This window comes from Phoca vitulina, unplaced genomic scaffold, assembly GCF_004348235.1.
Source record: "Phoca vitulina isolate PV1807 unplaced genomic scaffold, GSC_HSeal_1.0 scaffold49, whole genome shotgun sequence".
Lineage (NCBI taxonomy): Eukaryota > Metazoa > Chordata > Mammalia > Carnivora > Phocidae > Phoca > Phoca vitulina.
This window is the reverse complement of record NW_022589752.1, coordinates 7,253,741-7,276,650: the sequence shown is the minus strand read 5'-3', so window position 1 is coordinate 7,276,650 and position 22,910 is coordinate 7,253,741. Positions and strand designations below refer to the sequence as shown.

The window sequence follows — 22,910 nt, the reverse complement described above, 5'->3', positions numbered from 1 at the left end:
AGGAAAATACCAGGACTATTCATCATTTTGATGATTATTCATCCTAGGTGACTGGAAGATGGCCCTTATTTTTTAAATTTAATTTAATTTAGTTTTTTTGGAGAGAGAGCATGCACACAAGGGGCAGAGGGGGAGGGGCAGAGAGAGAGAATCTCAATCAGATTCCATGCTCAGTGCGGAGCCCAACATGGGGCTCGAACTCATGACCCTGAGATCATGACCTGAGCTGAAATCAAGAGTCGGATGCTAAACCGACTGAGCCACCCAGGCATCCTAGATTGCCCTTATTTTGATATTGCTTTTTCTTTGCTGAAGTTGCTGAGACAGGGATTCTCCCCTCTCCCAACTACCTTATCTCTATTTCAACTTCAGTATATTTGATATTTTCCATATTTGCACACAGCAAGAAAGAATGATTAGGGAAATGCAGGGCTAACGATGCTATTATCTGAAGTCAGTCCCCACAATTATCCATTTCTATCGTAATGACTGTGTAGATCCCAAAGGCAATGATGAAATTAGTCATTAGGGTTTTTATCTATACCAATATCATTTTGGCTGGCTTACAATTCCAGAAATAATGCTACATTAAATTGGTAATTATATATGACATGAATATTCTGCTTCTTTTAAACCTTCTTTGTTTTTTTAAAGATTTATTTATTTATTTCGGGGGGTGGGAGGAGCAGAGTCAGAGGGAGAGAAAAAATGTTGGAGCAGACTCCCTGCCGAGCAGGGAGCCCAATGCAGGGCTTAATCCCAGAACCCTGAGATCACGATCTGAGCCGAAATCAAGAGCCGGCCTCATAACCGACTGAGCCACCCAGGCGCTGCAACCTTATTTTATTTATTTTATTTTTTAAACAAGATGGAAGTATACTAACTTCTCCTCCCTTTCGGTGTACCTCATTTATTCTATTTCTGCAGTGCAAGGGAAATCTCCCTTGGAAAATGCTGCAGCTGAAGTTTTAGGTTCAGATTAAGACCCAAATCAGCAAAGGAAAATGGCAGAACTCTTAAATCCTTAATGAACACAAGTGTTACCTTTGCTTTGCTGGGAGGGGCAGCTGTGATGTTTATACCTGTTCCAGGATGTATAAAGTTTGGGATTCTAATTGGTTCAGAATCAGAACACCACTGGTAGATCTGCCATATGCCTCCAAAGCTTTCTGGTCATTGTTTAAAACCTGGAAAAGTGGGGCGCCTGGGTGGCTCAGTTGGTTAAGCGACTGCCTTCGGCTCAGGTCATGATCCTGGAGTCCTGGGATCAAGTCCCACGTTGGGCTCCCAGCTCAGCAGGGAGCCTGCTTCTCCCTCTGACCCTCTCCCCTCTCATGCTGTTTCTCTCTCTCTCTCTCTCAAATAAATAAAATCTTAAAACAAAACAAAAAACCTGGAAAAGTTTCTACCATTCCATCTCATGTGAGTGGAGTAGAAATTCCAGGGACCACCCAATATCTCAGCTCTTCCTGCACAAAATCACCCATGAAATAATTTGTCCAGTAAGCCCAAAGAGAGAGATCGTGGCCCAACCTGGATAACGTGCAGCAGATACTAAATGTGTACTTGGCCAGAGGTTTGTTGATCAGCTTAAAACATCAGTTAAAAGGGGAGAATCATAAAATAAATTATACACACTCTTGAATGATTTTATTGTACCCTAAAATTTCCCATGTACCTCCATTCACCAATCTTCAAATGTCAAACCAAGCTTTTTCCTTTGGGTTAAGAGTCTAATGATTATAATCTGCAAAAATCACACACGTAAGTCCTTTCTCTGATGATCAGGTTTTCATACTTTAAAGTGGAATAAAAATGTAATGACTGTGAGATTTTTCTCCTATAGTTTTTTTACAGATACTCTACATCTAATCAACAGCAATTTCTTGAGCAAATTCCCTTTTTTGAGTATTTCTAGAGTATTTACATAGTTTTCATAGAAATACAACTCTCTTTTTCACATTTATATTTTATCAGTTTGTAAGATATTTCATTACATGGTACAATTGCAATAAAAACTACAACTGCCATAAATTTGTTAACAAACACAACTGTCTTTTAGTCATACAACTCAACTCACAGAATCAAAAAGGCCCATGCTTATAGAGAAAGTTTATTACGTTGTGGGTATCCACCAATATGTTTTGCAGAGAATAGAGAACATCTAGAAATCTGACGACATAGTGAAGAGACTGTTTTAAAAGAGATTTCACTATAGGTGATAGAGTCATGGAAATTGTTTCTCATCTTATATTTAAAACCCCTGCATGACTCAGTTACTGGTTGGTTAAAATGGGCTGGCCATCAAGAACCCTGCACCTGGGAATGAATAGAGTTCACTTTGTCCAGGTGGGTCAGGAAGGTCTCCCTACTGTCAGCAGCAAATTGTCCCATATTCCACGGAACATTTGTTCACTTAGATGCCCTCTTCCTGCCAGCCCACTATAATAAGCACCCCCATACTCAGATTCACTAATGCGTCCCAGGTGATTAGATATCAGCCCTGTGCAGTATTCTGTCCTGATACAAGGGCTGTGATCTTCAGTCAGGCAGACTGCTGTTTTCTCTTCACGGGTATGGTTTCAACATGAAACACACAGTAAATCATCTAAGATTTCCATCCTCCCATACTCCTATCAAGGAGGAGATGCGTTACTCTTCCCCGATGGCACTCAAATGTGCTTGGGCAGCCATGGGACCCTTAGAGCGGCCTTACGCACTCCCAATATATCTGTTGTTGATGTTCTAAACAGAAAATCTGAAGGGAAAGAAAGAGGGTAGAAGTCCTTGACCAGACTCTTTTATTGGCATAATTAAAGGGGAAGAAATGTTCTTTTAATGCTCCTGTCCCGAAGAAATCTCTACTAGCTCTATTTAATTGCCTTCCACGTGGGAAAGGATAGAACTAAAATCTTTCTGATTGGAATTTTTTAATGCATAAAATAGAGACTCATCATGATAATAGTAACCATTGACAGAGATAGCATTCTTTGCATTCCCTCCTGTGTGGATAACTGGAACTCTGCAAGGAGATTCCATTAGACTGGGTAAGTCTATGTGGAAAAAAGGAAGTAATAAAAGAATCGAGGAAACATCGTATCATTAGAGTCTACAGAATCTAACCATGTGTAATTAAGCCCCCATTCACTGATGTCCTGAGTATATCAATAAAATTATTACAATTCCTTTGAAAAATGCTGTCTATAAAGCGGCTGGAGTTTGAACATTTTTTTTTAAATCAGGATTTAATGGTTATTTTAAAAGTCCTTCATTACACAGCCTATTTTAAGTGAACATTTAAAATAACTCTTACGAGTAAAAGTGACCTTGGATACCAGCTGCCATGTATTTCTGGAAACAATTAAAATTCTAGGACCATTTGTTAGCCAGGTTTAACAAGTGGAGACGGGCTCTTCTGTCCGTGTGGTATTTTCATTTATAAAAGTCTAAATACAGTTCCCAGTATCACAGATAGACACTTGAAATTATTTTTATTTCTTTTTGTTGATGAAATTAGAACCTCCCTCTATTTATTTTGTGTTAATTAAGTCTGGCAGTTTTATTCATTAAATCCAAGAAGTTAAACACTATTTCATTTAGAAAACTAGAATTTCGTGACCATACTTATGGTTCTGTCATTTCTATTGAAGCATATTTCGCTGTCTGGTTTTTTGGTGTTTTTTCCTCCTGCCTTACAACACTCTTTCACTTCAAGAACTCTCCGTGCTTCCCCAGGAAACAGAATCCCAGGCAGGGATCTGCAAGCAGGAAGTCCAGTGAGAAGTGCTCTCTGGAACGGTAGGGAAGGAAGCCAGGGGAGCAGGATGGGCAGAGGGAGAGATGATAGGCAGTGCAGTTCCAGGGCCTCGGCTGACCACTGAGGAAGCCCTGGAGCTTCGAGGGCCCCTCAGGATGGCCATGAATGGAGGCAAGAGATGGAACCTTTACGTCCCCTCATGAACCTTGGGTGAGGCTGAGCCCCATGCCCAGAGAAGTCCAGGCTGTGAGCTGTCAGCAGATGGGGAAACAAGCCCCTCAGACGGGAGTGGTGTCTGGGTGGTGGGAGACAGCATCCGCGACCCCGGCTTAATTATAATTTCTTACGTAAGCAGATATGAGCATTTTGACAATATCATTTAGATTTTCTGTTAAAGTGACAACATAGGAGGTAAAACCATACCTCATAGGGTTGGAATATTACAAGGTAACTCCTATAGAAAGTTTAAAGCAGTGCCTAATACCCGGCAGCGATAAACTCATTACATGTTATCCATGTCCCAAATCTGACCACTTCTCTCCACCTCCACTGCCCACCGTGTGTGTCTCACGTAGATTCCTATCTCTCAGAGCCCTTGCAGCTGCCTCCAGGCCCCGCACCGTCTTTCTCAGACCTCACCTCCTGCTACTTTTCTTGCCGGCTCGGCTCCAGCCACGTGGGGCTTCAGGGACTCTGAATTTGTGGTTCCCTCTTCCCAGAATACCCCCTCCCTCTCTAAAAGCTGCCTCCTTCCCTTCCTTCGGGGCTCCCTACTAGGTCGTCTTGTCAACAAGGCCTTCCCCGGCCACCCCACCTAAGAGTGCAGTCACCACCAACATACTGCCCCCAGACCTATCTTGCCCTTCTCCTGTCCTTCGTTTCCCAGCTCCTCAGAGATTTTGTTTAAAACCCTTCCTTTAAAGCCTTCACCTTATCCACTTCTCTGGGCACTTTTCCATTCATACTTAAATATTATCAGGGCGCCTGGGTGGCTCCGTTGGTTGAGCGTCCACCGCTTGATATTGGCTCAGGTCATGATCTCGGGTCGTGAGATCGAGCCCCATGTTGGTCTTCGCATTCAGCAGGGAGCGTGCTTGAGATTCTCTCTCCCTCTTCCTCTGCCCCTCCCCTCCCCACTCTCATACTCTCTCTCTCTCTCTAAAGATTTATTTATTTTTTATTTTTTTTAAAAGATTTTATTTATTTGACAGAGAGAGACACAGTGAGAGAGGGAACACAAGGAGGGGGAGTGGGGGAGGGAGAAGCAGGCTTCCCGCTGAGCAGGGAGCCCGATGCGGGGCTCCATCCCAGGACCCCGGGATCATGACCTGAGCCGAAGGCAGATGCTTAACGACTGAGCCACCCAGGCGCCCCTATTTATTTTTTTTTTAGAGAGAGGTGGGGAGAGAAAGAGTATGCACATGAGCAGGGGGAGAGGGGGAGAGAAAGAATTTCAAGCTGATCCCCTGCTGAGCATAGAGCCCAACACGGGGCTCGATCTCATGACCCAAGATCATGACCTGAGCTGAAATCAAGAGGTGGACGCTCAACCGACTGAGCCACCCAGGCGCCCCTCTATCTCTCTCTAAAATAAATAAATAAATAAATAAATAAATAAATAAATATAAATAAATGAAAATGAAATAAATGAAATACTCTAAATAGTCTCAAGTCTCTGCCATCTTGAAACAAGTATGCAAACCAGCCTCTGCATCTCCCGTTTCCCCCTTCCTGCCATTCAGTCTGTCTGTTCCCACCTTTCGACTGTTGAAATTTCCTGCCGGTCTCAGTGTCTTCTCCTTTATTTCCCTCTTGTTACCCCCCCACCAGCCATGGGTGGTTCCTGCTCTACCACCCAGAACTGTTCGCAAGCGCACCAGTTGCCTCCATGCGGGGAACTCCAGAGGAGGACCCTGCTTGGGAGTTAAATTACTTGACTCTCAGCAGCATTAATTTTGTTGAACGATCCCTCCTCCTTAGAGCAAATTCTTTTTCAGCTTCCATGCTGCCTTGGTTTGCCTTCTGTTTCTCTAGACTCTCCTCCAAACCCTTGATGGAGGAGTTCTCAGGCTCCTCTGCTAGGCCTTCTCTTCTCAAGCTTTGCCTTCCTCCCAAGGGATTTCTTCAGTTCCAAAGGCTTTAGAAAGCATCTGTATGCTGATTAACTCTCAAAGCTGTAATTTCACCACGTAACTTTCCCATATCAAAGCCATCTATCCACCTGATTCCTGGACGTTTCCACAGATTTCCCTCTGCACTTGAAACTCCCCTTACCACCTTCTCCCCAAAACCAGCTCCTTGACCTTTATTGGCCCCCTTTCCAGTTTGTGCTTAAGCCAGAGTAAAAAGTTATGTTTCCTGCGTTCTGTTGGGTTTTGCTTTCTCTCTTTGAAACACCTTCCTTCCTCTTCCTGCTTATATCCCCTCCTCCTGTTCCCCTGACCCTCAACTATTACTGCCCCACTGGTAAAGCGTCATCTCCCCTGGAAACACCTTGGTGAGCACCATGGCTCCTTCCATGGGCTCCTGCTGCTTGTACTACCCACCTCCCATCCCTCCACCCCCCCCCCCCCCCGCCCAGTTTCTGCTTTGTCTCTTTCCGCCATGTGTGCTCTGATCACGGTGCATTAGAGTAATTTGGTGTCCTTGTCTCTCCCTCTTCTGCCACAGGACCTCCTTGAGAGCATGGACTCCTTTTTCTTTATTGCTGTGGGCCCTTAGCAGAGGGCCTGGCACATCGTAGGTGCTCAATAAATGTTAAAATGTTTGTTGAAAGACCGAATGAATGTAATGCACAGAGTATCACAGATCCCCTTAGAGTCCGAGGACAACTCCGTAGTAACAAGCAGTGTTTCTCAAATGGGAGAGCTGTCGACTATTTAGATGGAACAACTCTTCATTATGCAGTATTGTCCTGTGCATCAGAAGATGTTAAACACCCCTACTTCCTGCTAGTGGTGACCACCAATTCCTGAGGTGGATAGTCAGGATATGCGCCCCTTTCTGTCCCCATCCTTCATGATCTTCATGGGCAGTTCTTGATTAGGAATATGGACACACTTTTCCCTCCCCCTGCTGTCCTTTTCTAAGTTGATCTAACAACCGGAGTACATTCATGCCACAAAGTGTCATTTCAATAAGGATTCCATGTGCACATTGATCTGTCACACAGGACTTTGAATCTCCTTACAGCCTTGGATGTAGCTTTTTAAAAATTGCATGTGTCTGGAATTCCATTTGGTGTTGAGCATATCAGAAAGGCTTGGAGGAAATTGCTCTGGTGCCTGTGGGGATCGTTTGCTTTAGATGATGAAGGATTGCCAGGCTTTGGAATGAGGGTTTCACAGAGAACATTCCTACATTCTTAAAATGGAGAGAGTCACATGTCCTTCACATCTGAGAACCCATGGCAGAGGAGAGGCAGATGGATACAAGATGACTTGAGTGCTCCTGGGTTAGTGATGAAGAAATAACGGATGTTATTTTGACTGATGGGAGCAAGTCGAAGGCCATTGACAGCAGTGAAGAGAATGATTTTATTTTGGAGGATGAGAAATCCATATGAGAGAAGGAGACCTGGCAGCTTCAGCCTGGTATGGGTTCATTAGGGCTATAGATGGAGCCAAAAAAATACCACCCAGAGGTCCTTCAACTCACCCCAAAACACTGTTTGTGGTGGAACAAGTATGATGATGAGTATAGACATAACCATCATTTATTCACACAGAAGCCCATTCGTTCACACAGAAAGTCAATATGTTATTGACCTTATTGTTATAGCGAAAGCAGCTAAAGGACAGACATAAATTCAAAATCACGTAGCTAGAAAGTCACCCATGGCTTCTGACTGCAAAGCAATTCCCTGCCATCTGCCACAAAAACCAGAGTTACCTCAGGCCTCTGAGAAGGGTTAAATTATGTTCACCATTTTCTATTTCAAAGAGCAGAGAAGTATTTAATTCAATACATTTCCCAACCTTTAAATTGTCAGGAACCAGGAAAATTCAGCCACTTAAAATGACTCATTTCCTGAGGGCATCAGAGAACAGGATTTTACTCTCAATTCTCTTGGAAAATCAATTGGGCGGAGTCCTTCTGGATCACGGGGAGAGGTCATCCATTGTGAGAGGTCAGATAATTGAGTTGGCCCTCTTTGGAAAGCCTGTCCCATTTCCCTAAACAGCATGTGAAGTTTTTTCCAAAGCTTTTTGAAATGGGTGGGAAGGAGTATAATGCAAAAAGAAAGTGGCAAGACTTATTTGCTGGGTGTTAATGGCAATTCCAAACAAGTAAAGAAGCAGACCAATCCGTGTCACCCAGTACATTTTAGTGACAACGATGGTTCAAATCTTACAACAGGGAAAAACCGAATGTCAGAGACTAATCTGGTTGAAAATATGCTGCTGACTCCTGAAATAAAGTTTACTTTGGGTGTTTTTTTTTAGTCCAGTGAAATTCAGGTTTTATGGTTGCATTTTTTTCCCAGCCATGTTTTTCTTTTGGATTTTTTTTTTCTCAACGGGAAATAGAAAATAAACATCTGACCTTAGCATAGTTAACCTCAAATAAATTAATCTGTGGAATGAAAATCAGACAAATAAATCAGGGTGTATATATTCTGAAGGGAAATTGCAAACTGGAGCTCATGATACGATGTTGCTTGCACAATGAAATGCCTTATAAGGTACTCAAAACGTTGAAAAATTATGAGCATCCTTAACTTTTGAAAAGACTGTACAAAATTCAAGGTAAATGACTGAAAGAAAATATAAAACCACACTTTAGTCACATCCATCTTATGTCGTTGAGTCTTCAGGTTGATCTTGAGGTTGAAGCTTAAGAACAGTAATGAGAGCATACATATATCTTGTACACTTACTGAGTATTGCTGGTTCTAAAACTACTGTGGTCTTCAGAGATACCATGGTTATTTTGTATGGCAGATAACATATTTTTCCAGTGCATAAGCATCTCAGTAGCCAAGTGTCCTGAGTATTGAGTTTATTCTACTTCTGTCCCTGAGAACTGGTTCCTGTAATATCATAGTCGAATGGACTGGCCAAAGAAAAAAAGGAGAAGTTATTCTAAATGGAAGCTCTAATTTGTAGCAGTTTATGTATTTGCTGAAGGTGGAATGACTCAAGATTTTTTTGGAAAATAAATAGATTTACAGGAACCAACTGTCTTCTTAACACAAGAACACAACTGCTTCTGATTTTTTTTTAAATCTATCATCTACTCAATTTCTTTCCGCAGCTATAACACAGTACAGTAATTCTACTTGAAGAATTAGGAGGGTTAGGGATCCCTGGGTGGCTCAGTCAGTTAGGCCTTGGCCTTCAGCTCAGGTCATGATGCCAGGGTCCTGGGATCAAGTCCCACATCAGGCTCCTTCCTTGGTGGGGAGCCTGCTGCTCCCCCTGCTTGTGTTCTCTCTCTCTCTGACAAATAAATAAGTAAAATCTTAAAAAAAAAAAAGAATTAGGAGGGTTAGATAAGAAAATGGAAGAAAAAGTGTGAAGTATCATTAATCTATCCTAGGTCCCTTTGGACCCATTTTCTTTTGTTCCCACCCCCAGTAATGATCTATTAATATGTTGTTGATGTTGATTCTCAGAGCTAAGGTAACTGGGAATGGAGGGGAATAATAATTATATCCTTAACTATCTACTTTATCAATTCTGCATAAGGAAATGCTAGTAGATAAAAATTAAGAACCCCTTAAATGCTCAAATGTACATGTGCTTATCAAGAATACAAATTTTCCAATACATGAAAAAAATTATCTCAGTCTGAGATAACTGTATCTCTAGATTTCATTTTTATTTTATTCTATTTTTTTAGGGGGGGAGGGACAAAGAGAGAGGGGGAGAGAGAATCTTAAGCAGGCTCCACACCCAGTGGGGAGTCCAGTGCGGGACTCAGTATCCCGACCCTGAGATCATGACGTGAGCCGAAATCAAAAGTCGGATGCTTAACTGACTGAGCCACCCAGGCGCCCCAAGATTTCATTTTTAAAGAGAAAAAATAAGCTTCCTTATACCCTGGAGCTGCTTGACAAAACAGCGTATTTTCTGTATAATAAATTTTTAAAAATTTAACTCACCAAAATAAAAATGACAGTAATAAAGAAATAGCAAGAGAGCACCCATAAACAATACAAATGTTGAGTAAGAGTGTGAGAAAGAAAATCCATGGCTGTTCACACTCATCTTAAAAAAAAATAGGTCTGAAAACACCACTCCACTCTAGTTCAGTGACACTTTTGTTGAGATTTTTTTTTAGACGGGGAAGGGAATAATTAATCACTAACAGAAATTTTGTAAAACATACCTATAGAAGTCAAAGTCAAGATGGGCTTAATTTATTCTGACCAGGGATGTAGCAACATAAACATCTCTTAAATTGTTCATTTTTCCAGTAGAAAATTACCCTCCTGGAGACCTCAGTATTGACTTGGACCCAAGCTAATTCAAACACAAGTTCATTTAAAAAGTAAACGCACAAAATAACCTTGTCCTTGCCTAGGTCTTCAGTAAACAAGAGAAGAGTATGTTTTAAGAATATATCTACATCTATCCTGAACTCAAAATAAAATGTGTTTTTTTTTTCCTGACCTAGTTATTGAAGAATCCTGTTGATGAAATTCAGCTTTGTTTTATAAATAATGCAATGCTTATGAGTAGCTGAACCAAATCAGATACCCAGTGAGAGAGGATATTGCTAGCAGACCCTTACTATTACCAGGAATACACAATATCACATATTTTTCAGGTGGAGGGCTCTGGGTGGCAATAGATTCAGTAAACCACTCTAGAAGCCAGCAATCCCCTTCCTCCCTGGGTCGGGACTCTTCATTAACATACAGCCTCTTCCCTGACTGTGGCTGGCAGACAAGTTTTTGGAGCAAAAGTCTCACTCAAGGCCCTTTTCCTCACAAGGCTCATACCTGTTTCTCGTTGCTTCCTTTCTCGCTGCTTATTTCTGGTTTTGAGAGTTTGGTGTGGACTTATATTCAGTTTCTGAATTGGAAAAAAGAAAGGGGAGAGAGAAACATGGACTCCACGAAATGTGAAAGCCCATGACTGTTTAAGTGACCGTGGAATCGTGAGTGAAGATAAAGTTTGACAAGGTGGGAGGAGAGCCAGTGCCGAGGGCAGTTGCTTGACAGTGTAGATGGGCGCGGCAAGAGGTGGGTGAGTCCTTGGGGGAAGATCTTATTGAATTTAGACCATCCTTTCCCATAGGTAGTGCTTTCACCTCAGACATTGATTTCAAGGGCTCCCAAGCCTAAAGAAATAAGCAAAAGATCAAGTTTTAAGAAGGCAGATGTCCCCGGGAAGCTTCCTCTTACAGCTGGTCAACAGGGAAACAAGAATTGCTCTCACCGTGTTCACTGGACATCCCTTAAATCTTTGGGAGGTCAGAGAGCTTTGCTCAACATCTCCCCCTGCCAAAAAAAAAAAAAAGTTTCTTTAGAAGATTTTGAGTCCTGGCTGTGATAAGTTTTCTGTAATCACTTCCAAAATCATTCTTAGACCCGGACTTCCTAGGAGACCTTTGTGGGCAGAGTGCATGAGCAGATCCAAGGGCATTTTGTCTCTCATCATAGTTCTGATATCCCTTAGTGGAATCTCAGAGAAAGAGAGAGCCAAGGACTTGCTTCCCTCAGGACTGTGAGGCTGGAGGTGATGGGGCTACCCCTAGGGACCTCGGGTTGTCTTTGCCTGAGTGAAGGTGACCCGAGAGAAGCAAACCACAGTGCTGTGTGCTGGCCCAGTGTGTTTTCCTTTTCCCAGCTTCCTCTCATAATATCTCTCTCCCCAACAGCCTCTACAGCCATTGAGAGTAATTAGGGCTTTCAGGCTTTGGGAGGCCATAACATGCCTCTGAATAGATTCTATCCCTTGTCAGTCATGAAGAGCATCACCCGGCATGTCTTCCTGAAAATGGGGGGATGTTCGTCGTGTTCCTTGCTGCTCTAGAAGGGAGTAGGGAAGGGAGGATTACATGGTCAAATAAACTTAGGAAACTTTGGTTTAAGCAAAGATTTAAAAAAAAACAAAACAAAACCCATGAGACTTGTCTTGTCAGCCTTTTAATAGGACGCCCTTCTGTCCGCAAATAAATTGATCTTCTTAGAAGGTACGGAACAGAGTGGGAGGAGGCAAGCCTGTCATTTGATTGTCAAGAGACTTGACAAGTACACATCGTATTTTCATTTCTTGGCATTCCTACATTATGAGCCAGTTTCGCGGGCTTATGCAGAGTACTCCAGGTGACAGAGATGGAGTGAACCTCTTAGTCTGCTAAATACTCTGCTCTAAATATAGCAGAAACAACTAAACTGTGGAGCTGTGCGGATTTGCCTTCTTGATGGTTTTGAGTTAAGGAAGTAAATTGATTCCCTTCCTTCCTTAATCAGCATAAATTTGGTTTACTGATGTATCCCTGATCCTCCTTTACATTTGCTTTTGAACACTGGGAATGCTATTTTCACTTCGTCGTGCGTTATTTAAATTTTTTAAAAAGTGTTTGTCGGGATTTTCATTTGAGAACTGTATCAGGCCAGTTGGTACCAAATTACAGTAGGAGGAGGGAAAGGAGATAAAATGGAAAAAGAGGCCAAGATGGAAAGCCATTTTAGGGATAAAGTTTGTTTTTATGGGAAGACCTTGTGTGTTACCCTTTCTCAATAATGGCGGTCTTAGGGATCTTCCAGTCCAAGTATGTTCATGAAGATGCCCTCATCCAAGGAAACCCCAGCGTCTTGTGTACGTAGTGGGCACCGTAGAAGCTGCTGGTCAGCAGTCCCACCAGCCCAGAAACTCAGAAGCAGTGAGGATTTTCTGCCAAAGCAAATTGAAAGTAATATTGGCTCCAAAGGATTAAAATTTGTTTGACCCTGATAGATTTGCATAGTTTATTTTTGCACCATTTGGGGGTTATTATACCACTAAGGGTCAAAGATCTGCTTCCATATTTATATGCCTGCAGCTGCACACATAGTTGACCATTAAGATTTCACATGGACAAACCATTAAAATAAAGGAAGAATTCAGTGTTTGATTTTGGTTGTGGCATTCCTGGGGTGGGGGGGGGAGAGGGAGAACAAGCCCATCGTGCCCAGCTTAGAAGTTTTTGAACAATCATGGCTGAATATTTCTAATTTTCCAGGTTGTATCCTCGCCACGCAAGTGCCCTGAACAACCTTGGAACACTGACGAGAGACACAGCAGAGGCAAAGAGGTGCTATCAGAGGGCTCTCCAGCTAAATCCGCAGCACAGCCGGGCTCTCTTCAATCTTGGAAATCTCCTTAAGTAAGTAGAATGGGTACCTTTCATCCGGCAGTCTTGTAATTTCAGGAAATCCTTTCCTTCTTAATACTCATTTGGTTGTGCTCCTGTCTCCTCTTCCCAGAGTGGAATAATTACGGTTTTCAAGCTTTGAGAGGAGGTCATGTTCATCTGAAATAATTCTATGCCTCCTCAGTCTAAAAGAATATTTCCCAGAGTGACTCTCTGGAAGTGTTAGCTCTGGGAGATGTCCCTGGGTGGTCTGTAGAGGGGTGGGGATAGGGAAGGGTTACATGGTCAGGTAAACTTAGGAAATGCTGAGTTAGACCAAGAGGACTCCCCCTCTTGCAAGAACCGTTAATATGCTAAATGCCCTGTGAATCTTCAAGAAGGCAATATGGAATACGACATTGCCCAAAGTCAAAAATTTTTTTTTTTGGTAAGGCATTTCCCAAGTATTCCATGAACATTCTTTGGGCAAAGCGCTCATCTAGGAAGAGCAGTGAGCTCTAAAGCTGCGGCCAGATGACATAACCATGACTCGTGTTCAGCGTGTACTAGTGGTAAGAAATGGAGCAAGGCCTGCCTTGACTTAGTAATGGTAACTCTTGCTAAGATCTTAGGGAGACCTGCCAGGTACAATCAGTCACTGGTGTTTGCTTTTCACTCACCGCCCTGTAAAAGGTTGACAGTGCAATTAGTATCACTGAAGACTAAAACAGGGGTACTTCTGCATCTTGTATTTTTATTAATACAAAGTCTAGGCATCTTGGTGATGGTGCCGGCATCTGTAGTTTTGACAATAACGAAATGGTGGAAGTTATAGAATTTAATTTCTAAACTTAAGAAAACAGGATGAAAACATCAGAAGTGGAAATTGGGTGAAAAATGTTTGGAATGAGAGTGTGGTGATGTATTTATCTCTGCTTGTTGGGATACTGACATTCTACACACTTACTGGGGGCCCCTGGGTGGCTCAGTCAGTTGAGCGAGCGTCTGACTCATGGTTTCGGCTCAGGTCATGATCCAGGGTCATGAGATCGGGGCCCATGTCAGGCTCCATGGTCAGCATGGGGTCTGCTTGAGATTCCTCCTCTCTCTCTCCCTCTGCCCCTTCCCACTTGTTCTCTCTTTCTCTGTCTCTCTCTCTCCCTAAAATAAATAAATAAATCTTTAAAAAAAAAAAATCTCCACACTTACTGAATTGGTTTCCAAGTCTCTAAACTTCTAGAGCACTCGTCTGTTACCTTTAAAGCTGATGGTTTGCTTTGTTCTCTTGTCCACTCACTAACGGGATTGTCTTCATTGCCTCACTAACTCCATATGATGCAACTTCTTCACCTTCCTGTTTACTCCTTGAATTTGACATATACAGGTAGATATTGGTCCTTTTTCCTAATGTGTGTGTTAATGTGTGTTTTTATCTAATCCTGTTTGGGCAGAAGCGCTGGGGTGGGTTAATCACAGAACAATCTAATATGGTATTACATGATAGGTGCCATCCTGAGTCTGTTTTCTGTTTAGGAATGGCTTTGTCCAGTACTGGAGCACAAAATCAGGGAATACTATACAAAAATGAGTAAATGCAGAGAAAGTACAATTCAAATGAAAGGAATAAAAGTATAAATCAACAAAAACCAAATACACTTATTTTTTCAAATTAGAGAATTTTTTGTTACAATTTGATACACATTGAGAATGCTGAGAAACAACGAAGAATGAAGTGGGACATACTGTGACAGAAAAGCCATTTTAGTACTCGTCAGCTCCTATTAAAAACAAGAGCCAATCAAGAGATGTGGGGAAAATGAGTTCTAGTCATTGCAGGTAATAGTAGCAGGCCACTAGGGTGCTTTGATTTTACTCAACTATTTTGATGAGCTCTTACTTCTTTATGTGACGTTCCAAGGACTCATTTTTTTAAAGTCATTGTTGGCATCTGTTTATGTCCTACCTTAGAGCCCAAATAATTTAATGGCCAGATAAAGTCCTGTCAGTGTCTTTGGGGTACCTGGATTATACAGTACTGGTTTTAAAGACCACATCGATGAGTGTTTGTTGCCCTAAAGATCCAGCTTTAATGGCAGTTCTTGTTAGGAATAATGTCCTGCAGTGATGATGATCATATTGTGCTGAATGGGGCTCTACTTAAAAATGACAGTCGACAGTCCTTAAATTTCATCTTGCCAAGACCTGAACAAGAGATGCACGCTCTAGCCTTCCTTTTTCAATCACATATTATTGCCATTAACGATCATCATGAATGAGTATATGTGAGTTAAAAGGACAAGGAATTATTTTTTGGACTATGGTAATGGCTATTTTTCATAGTAGGAGGGACTCCTGGATACTGAACATGGGATTTTTTCTCTCTTTGTCAGAGGTTTTGTCAAAATCAACTCTTGATGATTATCCAGACCAACAACAATGCTTTACATTTGCGTAAGACTGTAGTTTTCTGAGTGGATTTTTTTTTTTTTAAATGAGGCCCTCCTAGTAACTCTTTAAAGTAGACAGGGAAGAAGAGGGAATGAGGGTCCTGAAAAGTGGAGTACCTTGTACAAAGCCACTGTGGTTTGCCTTTTGCTCTTTTGATTTCTATCAGAGAGCAGAGTGGCTATATCCATGTAGATTATCCTTACAACCCAGTGGAATAAAACCATAATAGCTAACATTTACATAATACTTCACAGTTTACAGATAAGTATTTTCATACGCATTATTTAATTTAATCTTTAATCTACTGTGAAAGGTTTATCATCCACATCCCCATTTTACAGAACCAGGGCTCAGAGATCTCATGTGCCATTGGCCTAGGCTCTGGCAGATCCAGGACTGAATCCCTGCCCTTGGACTACTGTTCTATTCACTTTCCTTTACCCATGCTGCCCAAATAGCCCTCCAACCCAAAAATTACTTAATATTTAGCTGTTTAATGACATGTGATTGCCTTTGGGAGAAAAACCCATCATGGTTTTTTTTTTTTTTTAAGGAAACAGTAATGTTTGTTTACATTATGTCCCTCAGTAGCAGAGAGAGGTGACCCAGAAAATAGAGCTAATCCACATTTAGTTAACTCTGAGTTTCATTTCCCGTTTCCTTAATGTATGTCTGCTATTAAGTAGCAATGGGTCAAAGACAAAAAAAAAAAAAAAGATATTTTAAATTGTGTTTGATCCGATCCATTTTACTATTTGTTTAAGATTTTTACCCTGTTTCTCATTAGGCAGCTAAGTTTTTTTAAATTGTGCCTTTTTTTTTTTTTTTTTGTAATTTAGAAGTTAATGCTCATTCTGAGAACCGGAGCATCTTTTTAGACACAAGCGTTAGATTTGATCATCCTTGAGAGCAGGGCAATGTCCTCATTCCTATTTTCTAAATGATGAAACGAAGGCTTGAGGAAGTAATGTGCCGAGGTGCCTTAGGGAAGAAAGAGAAGGCGTGGGAATTGAACCTCGACCTGTGTGACCACACTCGACTGCCTCCTTGTGGCTCCCCTCAAAACTGGGATACAGCCTGGAGCCTCACGGCCCCACAGAAATGTAATAAGAGCCAGGAACTGTGACTTAAAATTTTCAGGTGGCCATATTTCAGGACATGAAGAAGGTGGAGTTAATTTTAATAGTATATTTTATTTAACCCCAGTATATCCAAAATATTATCATTTTAGCGTGTGAATAATATTAAAAATTAATTTTAAAATTGAACATGTAAAAATATTACTGAACTAGTGTGCATTTTTGTAATAAGTAATCCTTGAAATCCAGTGTATGTTTTATACTTATAACCTATCTCAGAATAGTCCTATTTCAAGTGTTCAATAGCCACATGGGGTTAGTGCCTTCTGTACTGGACAGCACAGACCTTTATTAATGACCTTGACTTTGAGAGAAATGTAAGACTCTGTCCAGGCCAGAAGCTCTAAATAAAATGTGATTCTGTCAGAACATCCCAGAAATCTCATAGCACTGAAGACAAATTTCATTTGAATTCTTGGAATTATATGGCGTACAGCTTTAGACCTGTTCATAGCAATAGATTTCAATGAATGTTATCCAAATATATTTGGCCTCTTTAATGACCATTTCATGGGACTTTGACGCTAATCTATTATGATTCTGTGCAGCATATTTAGCGTGTGACAGATTGATAAGGAACAGCTTTCCATGTCAGCATTCTTAATTTATATTAATTATTGTTGGCTTTGCTTAGAACCTAAAATGTAAAAGAAAATAGGCAAGATTAGCATAAACTTTTTATGGATGGAAAGCACAGAAGTCCCTGATGGCTCAAGAGAATATAATCGAATATGTAAATTCAGGGCATGGGAAAATATTTTTGTGACTGCTTGGGTAAAAGAGTTGCTAGTGTTTGCTACCGAAACAGAATCTGAAAAGAACCTCTGGCAGAATTACATCATACCTCCCTCATTGCCAAAACTCCCTTCTGTTCACATGATAGGATATGGGTGTTATATGGGTATTACAATAAATATTATAATCAAAATATGGCAGAAAGTGCAGTGGGATGTCCGATAATTGAACTATATAGAAGTTGAATTTCAAAAACAAAATACATTCTTTAGTCTGATCCTTTAGAAAATTAAATTCTAAAAAAGAAAAGGACATGGAAAGAAGGGTGAGCATTATCTTTGAAATAAATGTTTGGGATTAAATTTCTTTATAGCTCTGGCACTAGCTCCACCACCTTTTAGTTTATAAAAAGGAACTGATACATTCAAGATAGTAGTTCTTCTCTTCTCTGCTTTTCAACTGAAGCCTCAGAGAATCTGAAATGCCAGCCCACTGGATAAAGAAAAGCTTTTTGAGCTCCTTTCCACCACATGAGGATGTCAACTTTGTGTGGGCAAGTTCTGCACTCTCCCCTTGGAGGGAAATCTCACTCCTTGCCCCCACCCCTATGGTGACCTGTTAGTATTCAGGGTACTTCCAACCTTATTTATCTGTAGTCTCAATCCCATTACAGCCCCTCCCCAACTTGAATCAGTCACCCAGTTCCTCTGCCAACTTCACCCAGGGACCCTCCAGTTCTGCTCTGTTTGGGCACCCACCGACACAGCCAGGCCACAGGCTTTTTGTGCAGACCTTTTTCTTCTCTACCACCCGAATTCTGATGTTCCTCTTTGACCTTAACCTCTTACCTCTGCCCACCCTTCCCTTTCCCCTCTGTCATTCCTACTGACCCTTTGATGGGGTCATGATGATGACCTGCCACCTCCTAGCTCCTCTCCATGCTCAGTTGTCTTTTTCTAAGACCTTAGTATTGACATGCCTTCCATGACCAGTGTGATTCCCCTCTTACTCCCTCATTCCTGCCCACCCTGCTCTTCACCAGTGTTATAGTCTCTGTGCTCTCTGATTTTTGTGTTCATAATTTATAATCCCATCTCTAATTTATCCCTTTCACTAATCATGTGACATCAGCTTAGACTCTTGCACACCTTGACCATCATTTACTTGCCTGACCAGACCCCCAGCTCAAGGTACCCCATTGCTTGCATTTTGCTTTCCCTAGACCAGTATTTCTCAACTCCTTTTCATTATCAGCCCCCCACCCTCCCCCAGGAGCCTTTCAAGCATTTTTTCCTACATACCTCCTTCCCCAATAAATACTCAAGAATAAGATTTGTTAAATAGCATTGAGCTTTGGGAGACCACAAACCGTTGTCGTATCTAGTTTTATTTTTTATATGTAATCTAATCTTATTTTCACTGCACACCTCCACTCCAAGAAGCAATTTTCACCTCTGTTAGGAATGTATGCTCTAGACCCTCATCCAATCTGTCAAGTGTTGGGGATGAAAAACAGAAATCTGAGTTGAGGGGGACCCTAACAAAACTCTGAAGAGAGCATTATGAAACAAAACAGGATCGGGGTTAAAGCTGTTAAAGATTCATCCCTTATGGTCTTAGAGTATCTTCCAAATATTTTGTTCTTTTCCTTCTTCCCCTCCTTAGTGCCCATACGCACACCCAGAATATAGCATCACCCCTTACTTTTACTAAGAATATTCAAGTCAATCAAGGTCAATTTTTGCAGCTTCCTTTCTTCCTACCTCAAAATTTCCTGCATGTTCACAGACTTCCCCCTTCTTTTGCTCTTCCATGGAAGGAAGAATTGTCTTGCCTCCTTAACATGGCCAGTGCTTACATTGTGTTTATGCATTATTTGTTCGTTTTTTCAGGTTGAGGCATAAGTGACATGGAAAAAATGCACAAATCTGGGTTTTGACAATTGTGTATACTCTTGTAATTACCCTGCAAATAACATAGGACATTTCCATCACTCCAGAAACATCCCGTAGGCCTCTTGCCAGTAATTTCCCCTTCCCTTGAGGCAATCATTGTTCTGATTCTTTCCACCATAAATTAGTTTAGCCTGTGTTAGAACTTCATTTAAAGGTGATCATTTACTATGCACATTTTTGGCATTTGGATATTTTTGCTCAGCATACTGTTTTGAATCTTACTCCTGTGGTTACATGTTACATTACTTTTTTTGCTGGGTAGTATTCCATCGTGTAAATATACCGCAATTTGTTTATCCATTTTCCTGTGGGTGAATACTTGGTTTCTTTACAGGTTTATTATGAATATTAATGTTGTGACTATTCATGTCCCAGTCTTTGTATGTTTATTTTTCTTAGGTTAATATCTAGGAGTAGAATTGTGGGTAAATGTATCTTTAATATTTTAAGAGACTGCCACACTGTTCTTCAAAGTAATTGTACCACTTTCCCTCCCATCAACAATGGTAAGAGCTCCATGTGCTTCACACCCTAACATTTGGTATTGTCAGTCTTTTATATTTTAGCCATGAGTAGGCATTAGTATAAAATCCATATGTGTTCTTGATTGTATTTCTGTCCTCTTCCCCCATCCAGTATTGTGGGCTCCTTTTAGGTCTTCAGATTTTTCCCATTCCACAAATTTCTGTATATCCCAGATTCCCCTAGATGATCTTTCTCATTTCAACTATTCCCTCAAGTTGTTCTAACTCCTTCTGAAATGTCTCCCATCAAATCGGCAAGAATGGTTAGCATTTGGTGTTTCTCCTTCCTCCTCCACCTGTTCATTCAGTGCTCATTCCCCAGATGTCTCTGAAGCGAAGAATATGACACTGTTGACCTCCTCCTGCTTTTGAAGCTCTTTATTTTGTTGCCTGTCTTATAACATGTCATTTTTTCTTTCATTTCCAACATCTTTTCTTCTTCCACCCTCCCTATAAATTGAGGGGCACCTGAGAATTTCCCTGATTGTCCGTTCCATACACACATGGAGTCCAAATGTCTCAGCATTTAGGACTTTCCTCTCTTTTCCACCACTCTCCCATGCTGTGTACACCCTGACCCACAGCCACACTGACCACTAGCCAGTGTAGGTGAAACACAAGCCTGCAAGCTTCATTGGAGAGAATATTACAAAGGTTTTAAAGTAAGAACTCTTCTAGTTCATCTAAAATATGGTTTCATTTGCATCATTTTTTTTGAGAGGAGTGGGGGAGGGGCAGAGGGAGAGGGAGAAAGAATCTTAAGCAGGCTCCACAGCCAGTGCGGAGTCGGACCCAGGGCTCGATCTCAGGACCCTGAGATCATGACCTGAGCCGAAATCAAGAGTCTGACACTTAACCGACGGAGCCACCCAGGCGCTCCTCTTTTGCATTTTTATCTTCTGTTCTGTGTTTGTACCAAACTGGATTATCGGGGAAAGGATGAGAATGTTTACCTATTTGCTCAAGATTTGAGAGTTACTTGTGTATACACAGATTGCTAATTGTTAAGATATTTTTGTTAAGTATCTCTTCCCTACTGAAACTCTATTCATCCATGCTGTGATTGCTAATGAATTGAGCATGAGTGAGTTGTTTTAAACCTATAGTAGGGTTTGCAAGGACTGATCCCTTCTCTCAATCCCTTCTTTTGCTGTGATGGCTGCAGTAAACTCTGGTGAGGTCGGGAGATAGCCGCACGGGAAGCACTGTGAGGGAGAGCAAGCTTGAACGGACCCTAGGTTTTGTTTACATTCTCTTGAAGGAATTGGAATGTTTTTTCTCTCCCTGCATAAATATTTCTGACAGAGGATAATTAAACAGGCCAGACTGCTTTGTCAAATACAAAAGTGTTCAGTGGTCTCCCCTGTCCTGAAAATTATCCCCCACCCCCTTGTCCTTAAGCTCCCTTAAGTTTCCCTGGCTCCATTTGCAGTCCGGTCTCCTTAAGATCCTGTGCTGGGCTCTGACTTGGAGCAACTTTTGACTGGAGACATAGCTTAAAGAAGGTACAAGTCAGGGGCACCTGGGTGGCTCAGTCGTTAAGCCTCTGCCTTTGGCTCAGGTCATGATTCCAGGGTCCTGGGATTGAGCCCCACATCAGGCTCCTGTTCTGCGGGAAGCCTGCTTCTCCCTCTTCCACTCCCCCTGCTTGTGTTCCCTCTCTGGCTGTCTCTCTCTCTGTCAAATAAGTAAAATCTTAAAAAAAAAAGGTACAAGTCAATTATAAGAATAAGAGAAACGAACAAGGAAGTGTTGAATCACTATACTGTACACCTGAAACTAATATAACACTGGTTGTTCACTGACCCGAATTAAAATAAAAACAAACAAACAAAAAGAAGATAGTAGGAAGGGAAAAATGAAGGGGGAGAAATCGGAGGGGCAGACGAACCATGAGAGACTGTGGACTCTGAGAAACAAACTGAGTGTTCTAGAGGGGAGGGGGTGGGGGGATGGGTTAGCCTGGTGATGGGTATTAGGGAGGGCACGTTCTGCACGGAGCACTGGGTGTTACAGGCAAACAATGAATCATGGAACACTACATCAAAAACTAATGATGTAACGTATGGTGACTAACATAACATAATAAAATAAAATTTAAAAAAAGAGGGAGAGAGAAATGAGGGTCACCATTGGGAATTTCTTCTTGCATGCATTAGCTTACTTTAGGGGACCAAGCTTCTCAACTTTTTATCTTAAGTCCAGTCCATCAATGTTGCCCCAACACAGAGACTAAATTTGGAATCTAAATTTTAAAGATCGTCAGGCTTTCAGATCTATTTTTAGCTCTTTGTAGGCCAGGAGGAGCAACAGGAAGGGCAGAAAGAGGAATATCCAAGTTCTCCACATTGCCTCTGGCCCATGCTTGCCTGTGGTCTGCAGGCTCTGTGCTGGGAAGCACTGTGGGGACGTGAAGCTTGCCTTGAAGTCTTCCTCCCACCTTCCCCTCCCCCGTGGACCCAGCCTGGCGCTTGCCTTCACGCTGTACCACCTGTCCGCTGGACAGCATGGCGGGGCTCTGCTGTCAACCTTTCTGCCACCTCTCCTCCAATGAGTGACTAGCACACTAATAGCTGACACCTGCATGATGAATTACAAAGCCCTTCCTCATGCCTCATACAGCTGCCCACTCAGGGTGGTCAGAGGATAGGCACCATCCCTCTCCTATTACAGACTGGGACCCGGGCAGGGAAGGGAGGGTTGTGAGCAGTAAGCTCTATCAAGTGGGACCTCCATAGCCAGCACTTCCCTGTTGCTTTTTGCTGTCACACCGTCTCTGTGTCTCTCCTCAGGACCAGGAGCTATAGAAGAACTTAGTAAGTTTGGATCTCAGTTCTACCATGTTGTAGTGTGTGACCTTGGGAAAACAGTTTTATTTTGCAACGCCTCCGATTACTCACTTATAAAGTGAAATAATGCTAGTAACTTGTTTTCATGAGTACTACACATGAGAATGCCTTTAAGTACTTAACGTAGGACCTAGCCCCCAATAAAGATGAAATAAATTTTAGCTATGATTAATTATTAGCCCAGGGACATAATTTCCCACTTCCAATTTGAAGCT

General features: G+C 41.7%; 1 protein-coding gene across 3 annotated transcripts in view; it reads left to right on the top strand.

Moving 5' to 3' along the window:
* Nucleotides 1-22,910, top strand: part of TMTC1 (transmembrane O-mannosyltransferase targeting cadherins 1) — a 263,658-nt gene that overhangs the window by 196,918 nt on the left and 43,830 nt on the right. For all 3 annotated transcript variants that reach the window (XM_032432765.1, XM_032432764.1, XM_032432766.1), the window contains one exon: nt 12,935-13,078. In XM_032432765.1, coding sequence (XP_032288656.1) covers nt 12,935-13,078 — 144 coding nt within the window. The remainder of the gene's footprint in view (nt 1-12,934; nt 13,079-22,910) is intronic.